General features: G+C 39.7%; 1 protein-coding gene across 2 annotated transcripts in view; it reads right to left on the reverse strand.

The window, feature by feature from the left end:
- The window catches only part of PRIM2 (DNA primase subunit 2), a 276717-nt gene that overhangs the window by 37652 nt on the left and 216918 nt on the right, over window positions 1-22147 (reverse strand). For both annotated transcript variants that reach the window (XM_081246598.1, XM_081246597.1), the window contains exon 11: window positions 6271-6397. In XM_081246598.1, the coding sequence (XP_081102724.1) occupies window positions 6271-6397 (127 nt within the window). The remainder of the gene's footprint in view (window positions 1-6270; window positions 6398-22147) is intronic.

A 22147-nucleotide genomic window follows, 5' to 3' on the forward strand; every position in this document is an offset into this window, starting at 1 on the left:
ATTGGTCGCAGCAAAAATAATGGAAAAAGAGCCTAGATGCTAAACAAATGTGTTTACCAAAAGTCTTAACTACAAGTAAAAGCATCCATGATAACACTGGATTCCTACAAATTATGAAAGTCACAAAATTCACCGTAGTGTATAGTTTATTAAGATCAACGCTGTAATGCCAGTTAGTACGGGGAAGTGTGACGAGCAGCTGTACAGCACGTAGTTCAGAGTCTGGAGCTGCCCTTCCTGCATCTGAATCTCAGTTTACCAGCTACGGGTCAGGGGACCATGGGCACATCTTGTGTCCTGTTGTTGACTCAGCTTCACTCTCTGTCGTGTGTGGGAAATACACCCGCAGAGCTCCTGTGACCATGGAGGATAAAGCCCTTACACTCTCTCAACACGTAGGAAGCACCCAACATGGGTTAGCCAACATTATTACTCTAAAAAAAGTCTGATGATGAAATGGCAAAGGGTCCCAATGAGAAAGAAATGAGGCTTACTTAAGCCCAGAATTATTAAAGGACATCAAAAAGAGACAGATTAATTGAACTGTCCAAATTGCATTTGAAATAATGGCTATACCTGTAATGAAAAGGGTCAGAAAGGGCAAAGCCAAGAAGATACTGAAGATGGACCAAAAACCAGAGATCACAAAAAAGTCTTTCAAAGCTATGCTCACAAGAAGAAGAAAACAGAAGAAACAAACCACCTCAGGAGCAGGGAAGCTGGTGTTATTTTGACAAATGACAGAAAGAAAACAGAACTTGACAACTCCTACTTTGTTTCTATCTTCCACATCAAAGGGAACAATCTTCCAAACTGGAAAGGGCTGAACTCACAAGGTAACTGAAGATGAAGTGAATGTAGACACAACTAATGCTGATTCCAGCAAAGTGTTGAACAGAACTTCCCAGCACACATTTGTGGAAGGCATGGATAAACAGTCTGGAATATAGTTCTACCTACATCAACTCTGACTGGCTGAACAACACCATTCCAGGCAGTGCTGGTTAATGAAATATGTCAACCTAGGGACTACAGAGCTCTGCAAACTACACAAATCTAAAAGGATAGAGACTTCTGGTTTCCAGTCTGGCACAGAAAGAGCTTAGAAGTTGTCACTCCATCCTAATAAGTAAAAAGCTGAACAGGGCTTCCCTGGTGGCACAGTGGTTGGGAGTCTGCCTGCCGATGCAGGGGACACGGGTTTGTGCCCCGGTCCGGGAAGAGCCCACATGCCGCAGAGCGGCTAGGCCCATGAGCCATGGCCGCTGAGCCTGCGCGTCTGGAGCCTGTGCTCCACAACGGGAGAGGCCACAACAGTGAGAGGCCCGTGTACTGCGGAAAAAAAAAAAAAAAGCTGAACAGACTGAAAACTCAACAACTCCTCTCAGATCTGTCAAAGAAATGAGGTCACAGGGCAAATCACTGCCCCCAAAATTGGAGGGAGAGGCAGACACAGAGAATCACAACAAACCAGAGCAGAAACCTCTGTAGGAACCAGCACTGGGGTAGGAAAACCTAACCTGTAACTGACAAATTTCTGGAGTCTCTGTGTGGACACGTCTGAGAGTTAGAAGCTCCAGGGAGACCAGTCAGAGCAGGACCACACTTTGTAGCTGAACTTCAGGGGCTCTACCAGGTGCTCACAGCGAATAACAGAGAAATCCCCTTATGCTCTAGCACGGGGTAAGCAAAGGTACCATTTTAAATACTCTGGAGTACTCTGTTCCTCTTAGCAAGGCTGCCCTCAGGAGAAACTATTTTACCAGAGCCTGACCTACCTGGGGGAAGAGAAATGCCCAGCTCCAGCCTTCTGGGGCCGTCCTGTCCCCCTAAAGGGAGGAAGCTGAGAATCACTATTGAAGTTCACAGCCCACAGCCACAGGGTCACTAAACACTGAGACCCAATTACCCAATCCAACACTATAGACACCCCCCTGCTCACCACCGCATCACTACAGACCTATGTACTGGAGTTCCTCACGTCTACCTTTCAACAAAAAGTAACAGTGTGAACAGACTGAAAACGTGTCAGAATTAGAGCCAGATAAGGCAGGGATACTGGAGTTATCAGACTGGGAATTTAAATTAACTATGATTAATATGCTGAGGGCTCTATCGGAAAAAGTAGACAACATGCAAGAACAGATATGTAATGTAAGCAGACAGATGGAAATTCTAAGGAAGAATCAAAAAGAGATGCAAACACTGTAAGAGAAATGAAGAATGCCTTTGATGGGCTTATTAGCAGACACAACTGAGGAAAAGATGTCTGTGCTTGAGGATATGTCAATAGAAACTTCAAAACCAAATAAACAAAAGGAAAAACAATAAGAACAGAATAGCCAAGAACTGTGAACAACTATGAAAGGTGTAACATATGAGAATGGGAATACCAGAAGGAGGAGAGAGAGAGAAAGAAACAGAGGCAATAATGACAGAGAATTTCCCCCAAATTAATGTCAGACACCAAACCACAGACCCAGGAAGCTCAGAGAACACCAAGCAGGATAAATGCCAAAAAAAGGCAGCTAGGCATATTATATTCATACTTCAGAAAATCAATAACAAAGAAAAATCTTGAAAGAAGCCAAAGGGGAAACACCTTACCTACAGAGAAGCAAAGAAAACAATTATATCTAACCTATCCTCAGAAACTGTGCAAGAAGAGAGTGGAGTGAAACAGTTAAACTGTTGAGAGAAAAAATCCCTCAAACCCAGAATTCTGTACCCTGTGAAATTCTCCTTCAAAAGAGTAGAAATAAGGATTTTCTCTGACAAACATAAATTTAGGTAATCCGTTGCCAGACCTGCAGGGCAAGAAACATTAAAAGAAGTTCTTCAAAGAGAAATAAAATGATACAAACCAGAAATTCAGATCTACCCAAAGAAAATTTGAACATCAGAGAATGATAAGGAAAGGTAATATAAAAACTTTTATTTTCCTTATTCATAACTAATCTGACAGATAACAGTTTGTTCAAAGTAATGGGAACAGTGTATTCTGTTATGCATGTTTATGTATATATCTGTGTGTTTATATATTCTTAAGTATAAATGAAATGAATGACAGAATGATACAAGGGAAGTAGAAATATTCGTTATTATAAGGTACTTGCATTACTTATGTGTGATGTGGTGATTTGAAAAGAGAGTTGGATTAGTTGTACACATATAGTGAAAACTCTTTAAAAAATAAAGCCAGTTTAAAAAGTAACAAAAGAAATACAACAGATATGCTAAGAAGAGAAAAAAATGGAATCATATAAAACGCTCAGTTAAAACCACAAAAGGCAGAAAATGTGTGGAAGACAAAAACAAACAAAGAATAAGGGCAACAAATAAAAAACAGTAACAAATATGGCAGCCATTAATCCAACTATATCAATCATTACTTTAAACGTCAGTGGTCACCAATTAAAAATAGATTGTCGGGCTTCCCTGGTGGCGCAGTGGTTGAGAGTCCGCCTGCCGATGCAGGGGACACGGGTTCGTGCCCCTATCCCGGAAGATCCCACATGCCGCGCAGCGGCTGGGCCCGCGAGCCATGGCCACGGAGCCTGTGTGTCCGGAGCCTGTGCTCCGCAACGGGAGAGGCCACAGTAGTGAGAGGCCCGCGTACAGAAAAAAAAAAAAAAAAAAAAATAGATTGTCAGGGGGCTTCCCTGGTGGTGCAGTGGTTGAGAGTCCGCCTGCCGATGCAGGGGACACGGGTTCATGCCCCGGTCTGGGAAGATCCCACATGCCGCCGAGCGGCTGGGCCCGTGAGCCATGGCCGCTGAGCCTGCGCGTCCGGAGCCTGTGCTCCGCAATGGGAGAGGCCGCAACAGTGAGAGGCCCGGGTACCGCAAAAAAAAAAAAAAAAAGGAAAAAAAAAGTGTCAGAATGGATCAAAATCAAGACCCAACCGTATGTTGTATACAAGAAAGCCACTTTAGTAAAGACAGAGAAAGATACACCATGCTAACACAAATCAAAGAAAGTGGGAGTATCTATGTTACTTTCAGACAGAGCAGAGTTCAGAGAATGGGAGTTTATGCAGGATAAAAAGGGGCATTACATAACAATAAGGGGTAAATACTCCAAGAAGACATCACCATCTGTAATGTGTATGCACTTAACAACAGAGCATCAAAACACATCAGGGAAAACCTGACAGAATTGCAAGGAGAAGTGCTGACTCCACTGCTGGACTCCACCTGCATCAAGCTGGACAGATCCCGCAGATGGAGAACCTGCAACAACACAGTGAGCTCACGAGCACCATCATTCCGGGACAGAAATGATATCCATAACTGGCTACACCCAACAGCGGCAGACGGCACATCCTCAGCTCATAGGGACAAGCCCTCTGCTGCGGGCCATGTTGACATGGGGACAGCTGAGCAAGTGTGGGGCAGAGGGCACCCGGGAACTCTCTATACCTCCTGCTCAGTACTGCTGTGATCCTAAAACTGCTCCAAAAAAATAAAGCTTATTCACTTAAAGAAAGGGTAGATCAATGTGTCTAAAAAACAATACAAGCTCGTTGAGTGTTTGCTAAGTACAGTGGTCCCTCAGCATCCACAGAGGACTGGTTCTGGGACCTGCCTGGGATACCAAAGTCTGCAGGTACCCAAGTCCCACAGTTGGCCCTCCATATCCGAGGTTCCACATCCTCATATTCAGCCAACCTCGGATCGTGTAGTACTGTACATATTTGTTGGAAAAAATCTGTTGGAAAAAATTTGTAAGCAGCCACATAGCACAGGGAGATCAGCTCGGTGCTTTGTGACCGCCTGGAGGGGTGGGATAGGGAGGGTGGGAGGGAGGGAGACGCAAGAGGGAAGGGATATGGGAACAGATGTATATGTATAACTGATTCACTTTGTTATAAAGCAGAAACTAATACACCATTGTTAAGCAATTATACTCCAATAAAGATGTAAAAAAAAAAAAGTCATGTAACAAATGTTCATTAAAAAAAAAAAAATCTGCCTGTAAGATGGACCCATGCAGTTCAAACCCCTGCTGTTCAAGAGTTAGCTGTGTATTATTTTCTAGCTGATAGAGTTTAAATTAAAAACAAAGTAAAACAAACAGAATGGACCAGAATAAATAAGATACAAAAACAGGAAGAAGAAATATAAAATCCTGTCTTTAAGCTAATAAAAATCAACTAAGTAAGTGCTGAGTGTGAGGACCTGGAAACTGACAGAAGAACCACTGGGAGTTTCACTTGGCCAAGCTCAGTGTAAGTTACTCCCTGCTGTGGCCACTGGGAAAAGCTATATAGACTTTCTCACCACAAGTATCTGGTCAGTTGTTTTCAAAGTTTAGATGACATCAAAATCACCCAGAGAACTAGCAAATAAATCTGAGTTTATGCGTCTGAGGGTGGAGCCTGAGCCTGTATTTCTAAAAGTTCCATAAGTGCCTGACACGAGCGGTGAAAACCACTCACTGTATGTTCCAGGACTGGCCACCTTTGCATCTACTAAATATGAATGCTCTGAACACATGAAGCATCTTTCTTAAAATTCCATTTGAGGGTTTTTTTTATCTTTAACAGCCTGCAAGTGTGTGATCTTCTAAAAAAGAATTTCATTTAAGATGCTAAAACAAGAAAAAGTTTTGACACATATTGCAGTCAGCTTTGGTAATCTAGAAAATTTAACTAATATGGACTATTAAATCATCCTCTCACATACCAGACAAGTGAGGAGCTTTTCAAGGTATGCTCAGAGAACTATTTTAGAAATAAGTTGTTAAACTCAGAAATCTACAGAAAACAGATTAACTTTCTTTTTAACCTACAACTTAGGCAAATTGACAGATGTTTGAAACCGTGACTTGTTAAATCCCTCAATCTTTGTTAATCAGATGATAGTAATGAGAATAAAACACACTCTCCCTCAGTAGTCTTTGAAAATTAATCAATCTACTGTTCCAAAATTTGAGGTGCTCAATTTTAAAAAGCTTTGAAGAACTCGCATCAGCCTTCTAAGACACATGCAGAACAGGAGAAAGAGAATAGCAGGTGAAGGGGACGGAGGACTAAAGAGCCCAGTCCAGCACAAAGTAGAGCACAGCAGAACCACTTTCTTGTGCCGACCCAGCTCAATAATAAGACATACCACTAGAAGCTAGTGGAGCTCTGGCTTGACCTGATGACCGACACAAGCTACAAACCCGTTCCCCTTAGTAATGCAAAAATCATTCCACTGTTTCAGTGTTTCCTACAGAGGTCCTGGGTTTCTGTACATCACAGACACATCCAAAGGAAGCACTTACCATGATAATCCCCTTGGCTTGGTGGATTGGTTAGGATAATCTTCAGGCAACTGTAAGGCGTATAGTCTGTCCTCTTGCCTTCCTTTCCAAAGCTATGACGGATATTGTAAGAGTAGCCTTTATCAAACTGATTAGAGGAAAAAGAAAGAAGAGACAAAGTAAGCCAGCAATGTACTGGTGGTGTCAACAGTGCCCGCTGGAACCAAAGAGTACAAAGTGATTTTTCTAAAATAAATTTAGCATTCACAGGCAGATGTACATTTATACCAATACAACATTTGGGTCCTTTACAGGTTTTTAAAGGTGCAAAACTTAAAGGAAACACATTTCTCAGGTTAGAGACACCTTATGTTTATATGTTTAAAGATGAGGATAATCCTTTCCTGAGAAGAATAATCGATTTGCTCATTTCTTGGTTTGATTCCAAAGATCATGCTAGATGTAAATCATCTTCTCTACTCACTTTATCCTAGTCTTCCCTGAATTCCCACATCCTGCCTATTCTACTTTTGAAGTGTCTCCTAACTAATTAATGCCTTCCTCTGGATTTTCACTATACAAAACAAGCAGTCAGCAAATGCTTGATGAAGGAACTACTGTGACTGCCTCCTGCCTGGAATTCCTGACTCATGTTCAAAATGCAAGGTAATGGCATAGGAAGGACTTTGAAATGGGTGGGATAAGAAGGAAAAAGGAACTCATATTTATTGAAAGGCTCAGTATAGTGGGTCTAAGCTGTCTAATACTTTCAGGAAAGCAGGACAGAGAATCAGAATAAGAGATGGGAAAATACTGTGGGTTTTTATGGGTGAGATTTTTTTCATTTAAGTATAGCTGATTTACAATGTTGTGTTAGTTTTTGGTATACAGCAAAGTGATTCAATTATACATATATATATTATATTCTTTTTCAGATTCTTTCTACTATAGGTTATTACAAGATACCAAATATAGTTCCCTGTACTATATAGTAGTTCCTTGTTGTTTAGGGGTGAGATTTTTAAATTTGAGGCTATAATTTACATTTAGTGAAATGCACAGATCTCAGGTCTACAGTTTGATGTAACACATACCCGCATCAAGAGACAGCATGTTACCACCATCCAAGAGCCCCCCTGAGCCCCTTCTCAGCATTCTTCCCCACCCTCCACACCCAGAAGCAACTATTGGTCTGACTTTTGTCACCGTGGCTTTAGCTATTCTATAACTTCACATAAATGGAATTGTACAGTCTTAAGTATTTTGTGTCTGACTTTTTCATGTCTTTTCATGTTTTTGAGATTGATCCGTGCATCACATGTATCGTCACATGTATCAGCAGATTGTTCCACTGTATGAATATACCAGGTAGTTTATCTAGTCTCCTGCAGATGGACACCTGGGCTTTTCCAGTTTGGGGCTGTTATCAATAAAGCTGCCATGCACATTCTTGCACATGACTTTTGTGGACATTATTTTCATTTCTCTCAGATAAATAAGCAGGAGTAGAATTGCTGCTAACTATTTTATACCCCATCAGCAATGCATGAGAGTTCCACATTCTCCCCAAAGTGTGGTGGTGTCAATTTCATTCATTTTAGCCATTCTAATAGGTGGGTAGTGGCATCTCATCCTGCATTTCCCTGATGACAAACACTGTTGAGTACTTTTTCACGTGCTTTCTTGGCTGTGATATGCCTTATTTTGTAAAGTGTCTGTTCAAGTCTTTTTAGAAACTGGGTTGACAATTATTCAATTGAAAGAATTCTTCATATACTCTGGATACAAACCTGTTATCAGATATAGGTGTTACAAATATTTTCTCAGTCTGTGGCTTGTCTATTTTCTTGATGTTACTTTTTGACAAGATGTTTTTATTTTTGATGAACGCTAATTAAATCACGTTTTTATGGCAGTGCTCTCTGTGCTCTCTCTAAGATAGGTTGCAGAGCTATTCTGTATTGTCCTTTAGAAGCCATAATGTTTTAGGTTTTCAGTCTAGGTCCTGATTCATCTCGAGTTAATTTTTGTATGTTCTCTTTTTATCCCCCGTAGGGAAAGAAAAATATTTTTCCCTCTACCCTCCTAGGTTAAATGGCTGGGGCCCATGAATCAAACTGATAAAAGACAGATTAACAAGGAAAAAAAAACCCACTTAATTACATTTGTACATAAGTACATGTACAAAGAGATACGACTCAAGGAGGTAGGCTGATGACTGAAGCTTAAACATCATCTTAGGCTAAATTAAGGAAAAGGGGTTTAGGGATTCTGGGTTGGGGAAGCAAGTTCTGAGAAGGGGAGGGGAGGAAATACAGGGTAAATAAGGGTTGGCTTGTTCTGCAGATAAGACTTGGGTAGCTTTCTTCCTGGTACAGAGATATCATTACAAATGTAAATTTCTTTTATAAGAGGGGAAATTTATACTGTATCCTTAGGCAGTTAGGGGAGGGAGAGAGCTTTTCCTGCATCTGTTTGTCCTTTAGCTCAAAATAATCCTTATGCCTGCCAATTGGAAATTGTCATTTGCCATCTGCCTCTGCAAGGATGAGGTCACTGGCCACTGCAGTTGCTGACCTTCAACACCCCTTGAAAGGAGTTCAGGGCTGAGATCAGGAAGGAGGCACTCTGTGCTCTGGTATAACTGTGAACAAGCCTTCAGACAGTTAGATACTTTCAGGTAAAGATTTTATGAGCCTAATTTTATGAGCCTAACTTCTTGCATCTTCCTCGTGATGAGCAGCAACCTTCTGCTGAAATGTGTGCTTGACTGCATGTACCCCCGTCACTAAAATCACATACATACTGACCTTCCCCCCTTATCTCTTTGGAGCAGTTCCTCAGAGCTATCCGAGAGGCTGTCTCCCAGGCTATAGTTCTCATTTTGCCCCAAATAAAACTTAACTCACAACTCTAACATTGTGCATTTTTTTCAGTCAACATGCCAAAATAGAGTATTTTGGATGGCATATCCGGTATCCTTCACCCCCATGTGAATTGGATAACACTTTTTCTAACACCATTTATTGAAGATATTTTATTCCATTGCTCTATAGTTCCATACTTTTGCCGATGCCACACTGTTCTTTTTACAAAATCTTTAGAATAAGTCTCAAATTCAGATAATGTAAGTCCTCCTGCTTTGGTTTTTTTCAATATTATTATTTTGGCTATTTTATGTCCTTGCATTTCCATATAAATTTTATAATCAGTTTATCAATTTCTACTTAAAAAAAAAGACTTCTGGAATTTTCAGCAGTCAGTAGCTTACAGTTTCATAACTACCTATCTGCCCACAAGCAATCTACAACCAGGAAAACAAATGGCATTTCAACCAACAGAAAACTTTCAAAAAAGAAAATTTTCAAATTATCATTAAATTTCACTGGTGAAAACAAGAATGTTAAAAGTTCCAGCAAACATATTTTATGGACAACTTCTATTTGTTTAGTCATAAACATTAACTATAATCAATCTCCTTGTGCAAACTTTTAGGTATGAATTGAATTTAATTAGACATAAGATTTCTATGCATTCATCAGAAAACACTGAAAGAACTTTTCGGTCAGCCATTATGTTAAAGTAATGAAAAGCTACCCTCTTTAAAGGAAGAAAAGCTATAATTATTATCTTTCCCCTCCCTTTCCTTTCCAATTTACTTCCTGCTTATGTGTACGTGTGTCTAAAATTTGGACCTTACTAAGCTTTCGGGCTATTCAAGTATTTATCATACAAACTGTCTTCTCTAGTTTTCAGACTGGCAAACTCTTGAAATATTGTGTAGAAGGTACATGTATCGCGTAATGTTTTTTAGGGAATACTTACTTTCAAGGTGTCCACATTCACAACTCAAAGGAACAACTGTAAGGCTCACATGGGAAGAAGGGGTGAGAACCAGGTGGAAACACTCTTTTCCGCCTTGGCTCCTCCATTGCACTCCAGCCAGCAACAGGAATGCCAGAAAATCAACACCAGGCCTGAAGGTGGTTGAGTGGAAGTTGGCAACCTTCCATATTAGTCCTGTGGCACTGCAATCTGAATTTCTGCTCAAGTCAGCAGCAAATCATTTTCAGGGCCACTATGTTACCAGTGGAACTCAAGAAACATGATAAAGCAGGCGCATCCTCATCCTGCTCCTACCCATCTCTTTCAGAGTCTCCCTCACAAGTCTACCTCCCACCCCAGCTCCACCTGGGGCCCAGCAATTGCATCTTATTACATTTTTTATAGTATTTAAACCCAAATCCTCTCAGAGGTCATGAGTAAACCTCTAACCATCATGAGCAGTGCATGGTCTTCCTTAGAAGAAAGTCTTTCCTACCAAGAAAAGTCTGCAGACCAAGAATTACTCCCACTGTCAGAACATCAAAACCTGCCTTTCATAAGTCAAGCTTAGCTTGCACAGTAAAGTGAGAATGGTTGCAAACCAAGTGCCCTTCAGAGAGAGATTTATATTCAAAAAGGAAAATCTTCTTGACCTAAGTGAGGCAAAACAACCATATATATGTGGGCAGAGAACAGGGTAAAGGATATGGTAATTTTTAACAAAGACATTTTCAATCCCTTTTTGGTGAGTTGTTTCCTACTCACAAGAATTTGGAATTCTAACTTACATATTTAAAAACACATAGAGGGCAGGTCTGCCAACTACAAAGGGCCCTACTTCAATACCCAGATCCAGCATCCCACACATCATCACGAGGGACCCCAGGAAGTTTAGTTGCCACAAGTGCCAACAGGAAGGCACAGCTCAGCAGCAGGGCCACACGTGTAAACAGACCTGTACTTGGGGAAGGGCGTGAAACCACCCATGGTCTCTCCTTGACACACATTCTTGCTGACTCTCCTACAGCTTGTGATGGTTGATTATCTCTTCTCTTGTCACTTCCCTAAAGCTTTACTTACAATGTTAATAACCAGAATGCATGCCATAGGCATTTAATACATAATGCCCACCCTTTAAATGCTTACTTACGAAATTACTCAATTACTTGTAAAACTAATTTTGTGTGCTTCCCTGGTGGCGCAGTGGTTGAGAGTCTGCCTGCCGATGCAGGGGACACGGGTTCGTGCCCCGGTCCGGGAAGATCCCACATGCCGTGGAGCGGCTGGGCCCGTGAGCCATGGCCATTGAGCCTGCGCGTCCAGAGCCTGTGCTCCACAATGGGAGAGGCCACAGAGTGAGAGGCCCGGGTACAGCAAAAACAAAACAAAAACTAATTTTGTAATCAGTCACCTACAGATTGCAAATACTTCTCTTTAACTCTTAAATTTAACCACAGTTTAACTCTTTGAGGTCACTGAAACATCAATATACATTCTAACCAAACAACACACTGAAGGAGACTTAGAGACCAAAGGCTGATAGTTAAGGCAAGTGCTTTAAGTCAAATACCTGAGTTTAAATCTTGTCTCTACCATATGTTAGCTGTGTGACCTTGGGCAGGTGACTCATCGTCTTTATAACAATTCCCTTACACAGTATATAAAAATAAAGGAGTAATACTTCACATGCAGGGTTGGTGTGAAGATGAGCTAATTGCTCATCTTCATAAAGCACGTGGCATAGCTTCTAGCACAGAATAAGCTTTGAATTGAATATATTTTTGAGTTATCAATATCAAAAAGAACCAATCAAAAAACGGGCAGAAGACCTAAACAGACATTTCTCCAGAGAAGACATACAGATGGCCAACAAGAACATGAAAAGATGCTCAACATTGCTAATCATCAGAGAAATGCAAATCAAAACTACAGTGAGGTATCACCTCACGCTGGTTAGAATGGCCATCAGCAAAAAGTGTGAAAACAACAAATGCTGGAGAGGGTGTAGAGAAAAGGGAACACTCCTACACCGTTGGTTGGGAATGTAAACTGGTGCAGCCACTATGGAAACAGTACGGAGGTTCCTTAAAAAATTAAGAACGTTCACATCCTAATCCCTTTCCATGGAGAACATTTTCAGTTCTAGACTCGAGAACATGCATATTTTTCTTTCCTTCAAATTTCCCCTGAGGCAGCGTCACGCTAAAATTTTAAAATTTTGATTCCCCACTTTGTTAGAAAATAAAAAATAGTGAAATGCTAAAAATCCACAGAAAAAGTATTGAATAAAATAATCCTATGTAATTTTATACGGTAGTTGATTATGCAGATCACTTTCAGTGGAGTCAATAGATCAAAAGAAAGATCAGCTGTGTATCAAAAACCTGCCATAGTCCTCAGAGGGAAGTTGAGAGCATTGTGTTCATGAACGCAGGTGGTGTGGGGTTAGTGGGTTGGTATGTCTCTTTCATATTCTGCTATAAGGACTATACCCAAACGGACTCAGAAGACAAGACTTGAGGGTCTTCTGTGACTTGGGGCTCTGTGATCTCCATCATTCTAACTGTATCTATTCATTCAGATATTAAGTAAAGAACATCACTTCTAAATTCCTAATGGAGAATTTAGTACAATTGTACTACTGTTTTTAGCAATAAAACCAAAGTTATGCTTAGTGATGTTTCAATAATAATAGCTTACATTTCCACAGATCTTTAGTGGTGATGAAATGATTATTCTTAGACCCTTTACTACTTGTAAGGTATGGAAGTTAGGTATCCCTATTTTATAAATATGCAAACTAAGATTTCAAGAGGTCAAATGATTAGTTATTTCACTTACTTGGTAGAAAAGAGATGGAATTTAAAATCTTAGTCTTTTACTTTCTAGAAACTACTACAAAATTATAAATGGAGAAAATTAATAAATAAATACAGGCAACTGTCAGTTATCCATGGCAAAAATGCATCTGTAGGCTGCTTCCCTGCTGTCACTCAGCTGCTTCAGGGATATCTGAAAGTCACACTGAACCACAGTTAAACAAAATGCTTCTGATTCTACTGTATACCAGGGAAAAGAGTCTACTCTCAAAGAAATGGTAACTCTAACAAGCCACTCACAGCATTTATTTAGTTCCTAATTTACCATGATTTTAGAATCATTAAAAATGGTAAATTTGAAGTTAACCATATGAAATGAAGAAACACTAAAAAGTATTTCATCATGCTTCCAAATTACCAGGCACTCTTTTTTTTTTAAATAAATCTATTTATTTATTTATTTTTGGCTGGGTTGGGTCTTCATTGCTGCACACGGGCTTTCTCTAGTTGCAGCGAGCGAGGGCTACTCTTCCTCGCGGTGCACGCGGGCTTCTCATTGCAGTGGCTTCTCCTGTTGCAGAGCACGGATGGGCTCCAGGCGCGCGGGCTTCAGTAGTTGTGGCATGTGGGCTCAGTAGTTGTGACTTGTGGGCTCTAGAGTACAGGCTCAGTAATTGTGGCGCACAGGCTTATTAGCTGCTCCGCAGCACGTGGGATCTTCCTGGACCAGGGCTCGAACCCATGTCCCCTGCATTGGCGGGTGGATTCTTAACCACTGAGCTACCAGGTTAGCCCTAGGCACTCTTGATATTTGTCCCCTCTACCATTCTAGGAGGCACATGGCACATGACAAGGAACTGGGGTACAAAATCAGGGAAAAGAGGGTATGAAAGCAGAGAGGAAGGATGCAGTACATAGCATCGCTCACCTCCCTGGCACCTGGACCTGGAGTTTCAGCAAATGTAGCTTCCTCATCAGTCAGAATTTAAGAGCTGGAGCAGGCATCAGCCGGCATCTAATGCCGCCCTGAGGATGCAGGAAAGCAAGGAGCAGGGGGTTTAGTCCTCAACCATAGGGTGAGTGAGGGAAAGAACCCTTGTCTCCGCACTGCCTACTTTGCGTACTTCTCGGTCTAGGCTGTAACCAAGGCCAGCGTGAAGCCTAGCAAACTGCAGCTGTTCACGAGGCTGAACCACTGAGCATCTTCCTTGTACATATGCTCATGAGATCGCCCCACCAGAGGACCAAAAGCAAATCTTATACTGATCATTCTGTTAGTTTTCAGTGACAAAGGAGAGTTGGCAAATTCCCCTCGCTAAATACCATACCTTAACATTATTTAAATAGAGGTCTTGACAATTCAACAGAGAGGAGATGGGCTGGGAGGATCCTGAGGTGGGCCACTAATCAGCCTTTAATCACCTTAAACAACAAGGCCCTACTGTACAGCACAGGGAACTATATATTCAGTATCCTGTAATAAACCATAATGGAGAAGAATATGAAAAAGAATGTGTGTGTGTATACATATATATACATATATATATATATGTGTATATATATATATAAAACCGAATCACTTTGCTGTACACCTGAAACTAATACAACATTGTAAATCAACCATACTTCAATTTAAAAAAAAAAAAAAACAGAAAAAAAGATCTCCAACTGTTCAGACAGTTTGCCTGATACTAGGAAAGGACAGATTAGTGATAGAATTTTCAGCATCCCACCTGAAACACTTGTTTTAGAAAATCTGCTTTATTCACTGGTATGGATGCCACCAACATAACAGTGAATGAAAATTTATTAAAATTCCAAATATAATTTCCCAACATTTGAAGACAGAAACCACAGACAAACCTTCATTCACTAAAGTAAAAGCATTTACTGAATGACATACTTATAGCTTAAAAGACTAAATTTAGTAGCCCTTAAAAGGTGGCCAACTTAGTCTCTATCTCACTGGTAGCTAAAGAGCCAACATCAAAAAAAACCCAACAGAAAAGCAAAGGAGCAGGCTGCCTGATGCTCTGGTCCAAGACGAGCTGGCTCAGCCCACATAAACTGGTCTTTTCACTCACTGGAAACAAGAGAAGCAAACTGAAAGCATTGTCGAAGCCTGCAATGAGCGACCACACAGAAGTGAGCTGATGAGAGCTTCTCATTGCTCAAGGAAAGGCTCTGTCTTCATAGATATAGTACCGATTTTTTACAAACATTTTGAAGTCAAAATAAATGTACATTTATTTAACTTCTGCTAGATTAGTTTTATCCTATTTACTCATTTTCCCATATTTAGCTTTTGTCAAAAATTTTTTCATACTTTGCTTTTCTACATTACGTTATCTGGGTACTTAATCCACAGGGTTAGTATTTTCTAGGACTGAATTTCTATTATGACAGAATTTTAAAGATCTAGCTTTATCATTAAAAAGATGTCTCAAGATACTGCTATTGTGCATATTATGTGCAATAAATCTAAGGTTCTGAAGAGCTGCCAGGATGACTGCAAAAATGTAACTGTTACATCTTAACATCTTACAGATGTTAAGAAATATCTAAATATTTTTATAATAAACACTTAAATATTTACATATATAGATATATTTCAATGATATCTTTCTGGGTGCATAAAGGTTCAGAATTGTCATATATTCCTGGTGGAGTACACCTTTTAACAACATATAGAAATATAACTGCTTTCCTGTTTAATAGTTTTCTCTTGTACTGCATTTTGTACAATATTAATATTTTCACTCCAGTTTTCTTTTTGATTCCACTTGCTAGTACTCCCCTCTCCACCTTTATTGTCAATCCTTCTGCATCAGAAAGTCTTGTATAAATAGCAAATGGGTAACTTTGGTTACCCATGACCACCCTCTAGTGGTTACTCAGAGCATATGAAAACACTTTTTTCTATCAATGTCAAAAATGAATCAGACTCTCTACAAAAAAGACAAGATCTTTAGCACATTCTTACTTCCATCATAATTATAAAATTAGCTCCAGCATAATTAAGGATTAAATGATTTTCCCAGAGTCACAATAATACAGTTAGTATTTCACTTATTCGATTCTATGTCATCTTCTAATCATCTAAGTTTGGCTACGTAACAGACAACCAAAAGAAAAAATTACATTGGATTTTTAAAGGAAATAAATTATAGAACATATCATTCCCTGAAATGACAAAGTTTTAATTTACAGTGGGAAGCCAGATTTTTCCTCTACAATTTCAGAGACAAAAAGACGATGAATATGGATCTGTTGCCTCCTGTTGTAGGCAAGTGTTTTCTTTCTTTTCTAAAGGTTAGGAACCAGTAATTCCCACTTGGCAAGACTGAATCCCCTAAGGCTGCATCTGGAGATCAAAAGAGAAATACACGAAATATTCTATGAAGAGTTATTAAAAAGTATTTTGAGGGACAGACAGCTACTTTATTTTTCAGGGGAATTAACAAGGCATTTTGGAGAACTGGTCGATTCTAGGACCAAGGCAGGGAAAACACAACAGGAGCCCAAAGCATCTTGTGGTGCCAGAGAGGATGTGCTCAGAGAGCATGGGGCCTGCGGAGGGGCACCAGGACCAACCTGGGAAAGTGCCCGATGGCCAGAGCTGGAACAATGTGAGCAAAGTGAACACCAATGGTAATGAATTGCAGCCCGCAAAGTGCAATGTATAATTCAAAGAGTAATGGACATGTATTGATATAAACAACTGACTAAATAAACAGGGTAAGAAGAGACAGCTTTTCCTTACAGAAGAATTCAAACTGATAAGTGTAGAAGGACAGGGAAAAAGAAAATAACACTTAGAACATCATACTAATAATAGCTGCTGGCAAGATCCACCAAGGGATGCTAAAATTAGTGGGGAAACAGGATATTTACATGTTCTACAATATCTCCCCCAAGACACTTTGAGAAGAAAATAGTAACTCTACAGTGGAGAATCCCAGTAGATAGCACCTGACCCAAGTGATCAAGGTTAATACCACCAGTAATAAATTATGTTGATATCACATGCCCCTGATACGTTGCAATCAGGAGGAAGCATCACTCTTGTGGGATTCTTGCCAAAAATGGATAATTTCAACCTAAACATAAATAAACCCAAAGTGAGAGATACAGTAAACAAACCCAAAATGAGAGGTAACCTTACCAAAAAACTGCCCACTTCCCTGCAAAAACATCAAGGTCGTGAAAGACCAGGAAAGACACAAACTGTCCCAGGTGCGATGCTGGGTGGGACCTCAAACAGCAAACGGACGTTAGTGAGAAAACTGGTGACGTCTGAACATAATCTCCAGCTAATGGACATTAGCTCTCTGATTAATCTCCAATTAACCAACATTAACTTGTTGGATTTGATAACTGTAAAACAGTTATGTAAGATGTTACTTCCAGGGGAAGCTGAGTGGCACATGGAACTCTTGGTACCATTTTCGCAATTTGTTTGTACATCTAAATTTTTTTCAAAATAAAGTTTATATACCAGACAATGGACTAGGCATAACATTGATTATCTCATTTGATTCTCCTAACAATTCTGCAAAATTAGTGTGATTATCTCTATTTTACAGCCTGGAAAATTGAGGTTTGGAACTATTAAGTGAAATGTTCAAACGCACACAGTAAAACGTTGTAGAACTCCACAAACTACATTACACTGTTATGCTTCCCGACATGAAGTATAACAATGGGTGGTTGGTTATAAGGGTCGTTCAACTTTAACAGGCACAGGTGTTTTCTTAACTAGTTCACAGGTATCTAGCATGGAAAACTCAAGTGAATTTTCATACTTATTTCAGTGGGTTTTTTCCCCTGGCAACATTATACCATTTACGTATATAACCATAAAAGTATTATTTAATACAAAGAAGAAGAATATCAAACTCCAGGGAAATATCAGAGAAATAATAAAATATTCACGATGGAGGAGAAACTTCCCTCTTTCCCCTTTTATTGATATGTTACAGGCATCACAGTAATGGTAAGTTACTTCATCTTGTGAATTATGATTAAGAATCAGAATTAAAGTCTCAAAACAAAGTGGCTGGTTTCTCATAACCAAATGTAACTAAACTGAATTACTGATGGATGGCATCCTCAGCAATGCAGGAAGACAGCTCTGTCAAGGCAAGACTGTAAATCTGCTGTATGGCTTCAGGTCATGTTTGCCGCTAACTTTGATGTGACATCTCATTAAGAGACTGAATGTATTTTGCCCTGCTGGACATGCCAACAGGAAAGGACAACAAGATAAACCAGGAAGATGCATTTTTTCCCCAATTCCATCAACTTAAAAAATTTTAAAGCACATATTTTTAAGTGTTAGGAGATACTTTTTTTTTTTTTTTTTTTTTTTGCGGTACGCGGGCCTCTCACCGTTGTGGCCTCTCCCGTTGCGGAGCACAGGCTCCGGACGCGCAGGCTCAGCGGCCATGGCTCACGGGCCCAGCCGCTCCGCGGCACATGGGATCCTCCCGGACCGGGGCACGAACCCGTATCCCCTGCATCGGCAGGCGGACTCCCATCCACTGCGCCACCAGGGAGGCCCAGGAGATACTTTAAACAGCCCAACAAATCTCATCTATTCATTTGCAGGAATTTAATTTGAAAATGAACCTATGAATGATATATTACAATGGACACGGTCAACAGAACAGCTGGGCAAAGACGAAATCAGGTAGTTTGATACAGTGCAACACAAAGTGTTTTGGGTTTTGTTCAAAACAAGATTTTGAAGTCTGTAGTAGCTTAATCAAGAAAAACAAAAACAAAATCAGAAGGCACACAGATTACATTAAACTATGAATATGAAAATGGCTATTATCCATATTTTATATGCAATTCTCACCTCTTTTAAAGAGTGAATTTTCAAACTACTCAGTGATTATGTCATTTATTTTCACCACATCACTGAAGTATGTAAGAACAGTTAACTTATCGCATTTCCTGACGGACATCTGAGTTCCCCAACTGCAAACCTGAAACCACAACCTAGCTCTGGTGTTGATCCCGATCAGGAGCACGTTCACTGAATCCTAACACGTCTCAGCCACTCACCATGTGGAGTGAGGGACACAGAATAGCCTGGCCCAATGTATTAGAGCAAACACATCACAGCTGTGTTTAGCGGCCTACCAGGTTCCATTCTCATGACTGGGTACACTTCAAAATTCAACACATAAAAATCACCATTTGGTGCTATAGAAATTACTGTCTTATTTATTGGCTCTATTATCTTAACAGAGAAAGAGAGAGAGAGAATCTTGAGCTAGGTCACAGATCCATGATCCTTCTGGCTATCTACAGGGCAGACCACATAATATCTAGGTGTACTGTTTATTCACCTATTTGGCATCTGAGTGGAGACGTAGTGAAGGCAGTTAGATATCCTAGATAAAGAGAGGTCTGGCTGGAGAACCCATTAGAATGTCAACTCCATGAAGGCAGGAATGGTGTCCACTTTGCTAACTTCCGTGCCTTCAGCTCCCACAACACCTGGCAAATGCCAGAGGCCCTGTAAATACTAAGTGGGACCAAATGCAATTGCTATGACATTACATATGTTTGTTCTATGTAAATGGCAACTTCATATGGTTCCATCTAATACTTATCAAATAGATGATAAACTATAATTTTTCATTTCCATCTGTCTTCTGGGCATGAGCTAGAAAAAGAATGGCAGCAGCAGAGTGGAGGTGCCGAGGGCGGTCCTTGTTCCTCAAAGACCTCTGGGGTCTCGGGCTCCCTGTTCACGCCTAGTGCATTATAGGCACTGAAGAAACATTTATTGTTAGTGGTGATGATGCCAGTAATTACCTTTTCCTGATATTTCCTGTAAGTAATTACTAGAAAGTTAAAGACAGCCACTTGTAAATTATACAAGCACTTGACTTTGAATACATTTACAATACCTTTCTGAGTACTATAATCACCACTTTATAGGAAAATAACTGAGTGACAGATGGATTATTTCTCCAAACCATAGCAAAAGAGTAGAGAAATAAGCTCAAAGTCCCCAAATTCACTTCTGTGCTCAATTCATTACAACCTGCCTCTATCACCAACTATATAGAAATACTAGATATGTATAGTTATGCTCCTAAAGTAGTTAATGACATTAAGGGATTCTCCCCCTTTAACTGTTTCTATGCTATGTCACATTTAGAAACTTCTGAAAAAAAAATCCCATTGCTTATAATCTTGCCTGCATAGTTACCTAGGTAGATGTAGATTATCATGTGAAACACCTCTCTTACACACGCACACACAAATATGACCTTTAAAATATATATATGAATAATGCCTTAAATTACCATATTGCTACAAAAAATTTCTTGAGTAGCTATCTTTTTCAGTTTCTCATGTCATAAATTCAGCATTTACTAGAAATTATCATTTTCCATTTCTGTTTTACAAAGAAAAGCAGTTCCAGAAATAAGAACTCCTGGTAAACATTAATTCAAACTTGATGATCTACATGACAAGGTAATAACAAAAAATAAAGCTGTGGATAGCTGTGAAAATCTCAGCACGATACTCTGACATGACAACTTTTAGAAGCACAAGTCTACTGGCTATTTACTATGTAGATTAATTTTTTTTTAAATCTGAAAGCTGCTTCTGGTATTCTATACAGCACACAAATGAGCAGAACAGTAATGAGAAGCATAACACATATAAAATTACAGGAATAATAATATTTTGATGTGTGGCTTTAAGGAGTAATTTGTTGAATACGAATAATCCCCAAATCAAGCGGGTGCACTTAATTTGTTTTTAAAGAAATAAAAGTACAGTATCACTTTCGAAACTTAAACAGTAGCAGATCATGAGAACCTTTTCACCAAGCAGCTGCAGCATCAGCTGATTTCTATAAACGCTGAAGAACGTGTTTTGTCTTCTAATACTAAATGATCCACATTTCACAACACTCGCTGCCCTGTGTTAGGGCAATGAATGTACTCGTCACGTGGTTTGGGTTTCTCTTCCTCAGCTGTATAACATCCAATCCAGACAGTGAATTGTGATGGCAGGGACTTCTATTTCTTTAAATCTCTCTACCTTGTGCCCACTCCCCTTGATATTGAGGGTCTTCAGAAATTACAAATTAAATTCCATAGGTATGCACATAAAATAGCATATAAATGTGTAATGAACTGTCTGAATTCCTTAAAGGCTCAGAGGATGATTATCTACCCTTCCCTTTTATTATGAAAACATCATGCCCTGAAAAGCTGCAAAATCAAGCCACCTGACCAACAAGCACAAGCTGTTTAGCTTCTAAATCGTGGTTACACAATGTACAAAGGAAAGTCACCTGAATTCCACTAAGGGAAAGAAAATGCACTAAAACCCATCTCTCCTCTCTCAGCTGAGCCTTCATTCAATATTGAAACAACTAATCTCAAACTCCACGGTTTTGGCTGCTGCTCAACACCAGGCCATTCAACTGGGGACTGAAAAAAGCAAAATAAAAAGAAGCTTTAATGTGTCTTTTCTTCTGTTTTTACTATACTACACTGACAGCATCTTGTTCATTAATTAAACTTTTTTCCTTAAAGAAATAAACTGCAGAGTGCTATGCTGGACACTGGAGAAAGAAGGCAGAAAATAAAGGCATAGTTTAAAAGAAAATCAAGGGTTTTAAAATTCTAGTTAGAGATGCAAAATATTCACAAATGATAAGACAAACATAGAGAAACATTTCAACAAATACAGAGTGAGACAGACGTTAAGAATTTAACACTCACAGCAGGACCAGGGGTGGCTGAAGGTCACACACACAGACAACACAGGAAGTCAGGAGGGCGCTGTTCTGGTAACTCAAGGAGGTGACCTGCATTGTGCATTTCCACTCATCCCCTAAGGAGGTAGGTTATGATTTTAAGTCTTTGGAAACTATGAACCTGGTTAATAACAACTGTAATTTGCCAATCTGCCAGGTAGCTCACAAACAAGTTTTGGTTTTGTGAGCCTCACTTTCGTTGTATTTCATACTTAAGAAAAGAATGTATTCACAGCTGTTTGCTCTAATAAGAGTCAGTGTAGAAAGATCATAGGGGGAAGAAAAACCCATAACTCTTATTCATTACCTAATTGATACATAGGAACTCTTGCTTTATAATAATTTAAAGAAAATATGTCATTTCCAATGCTGCCATTTTAAAACTCAGTAATGCAATAAAATTCTAAGTTCGTGCAAAATCTTCTGACAGATATGACAGGTGTTCGCTAAAGGG

The sequence above is a fragment of the Mesoplodon bidens genome, assembly GCF_964165515.1.
Source record: "Mesoplodon bidens genome assembly, chromosome: 10".
In the NCBI taxonomy this organism is placed as follows: domain Eukaryota; kingdom Metazoa; phylum Chordata; class Mammalia; order Artiodactyla; family Ziphiidae; genus Mesoplodon; species Mesoplodon bidens.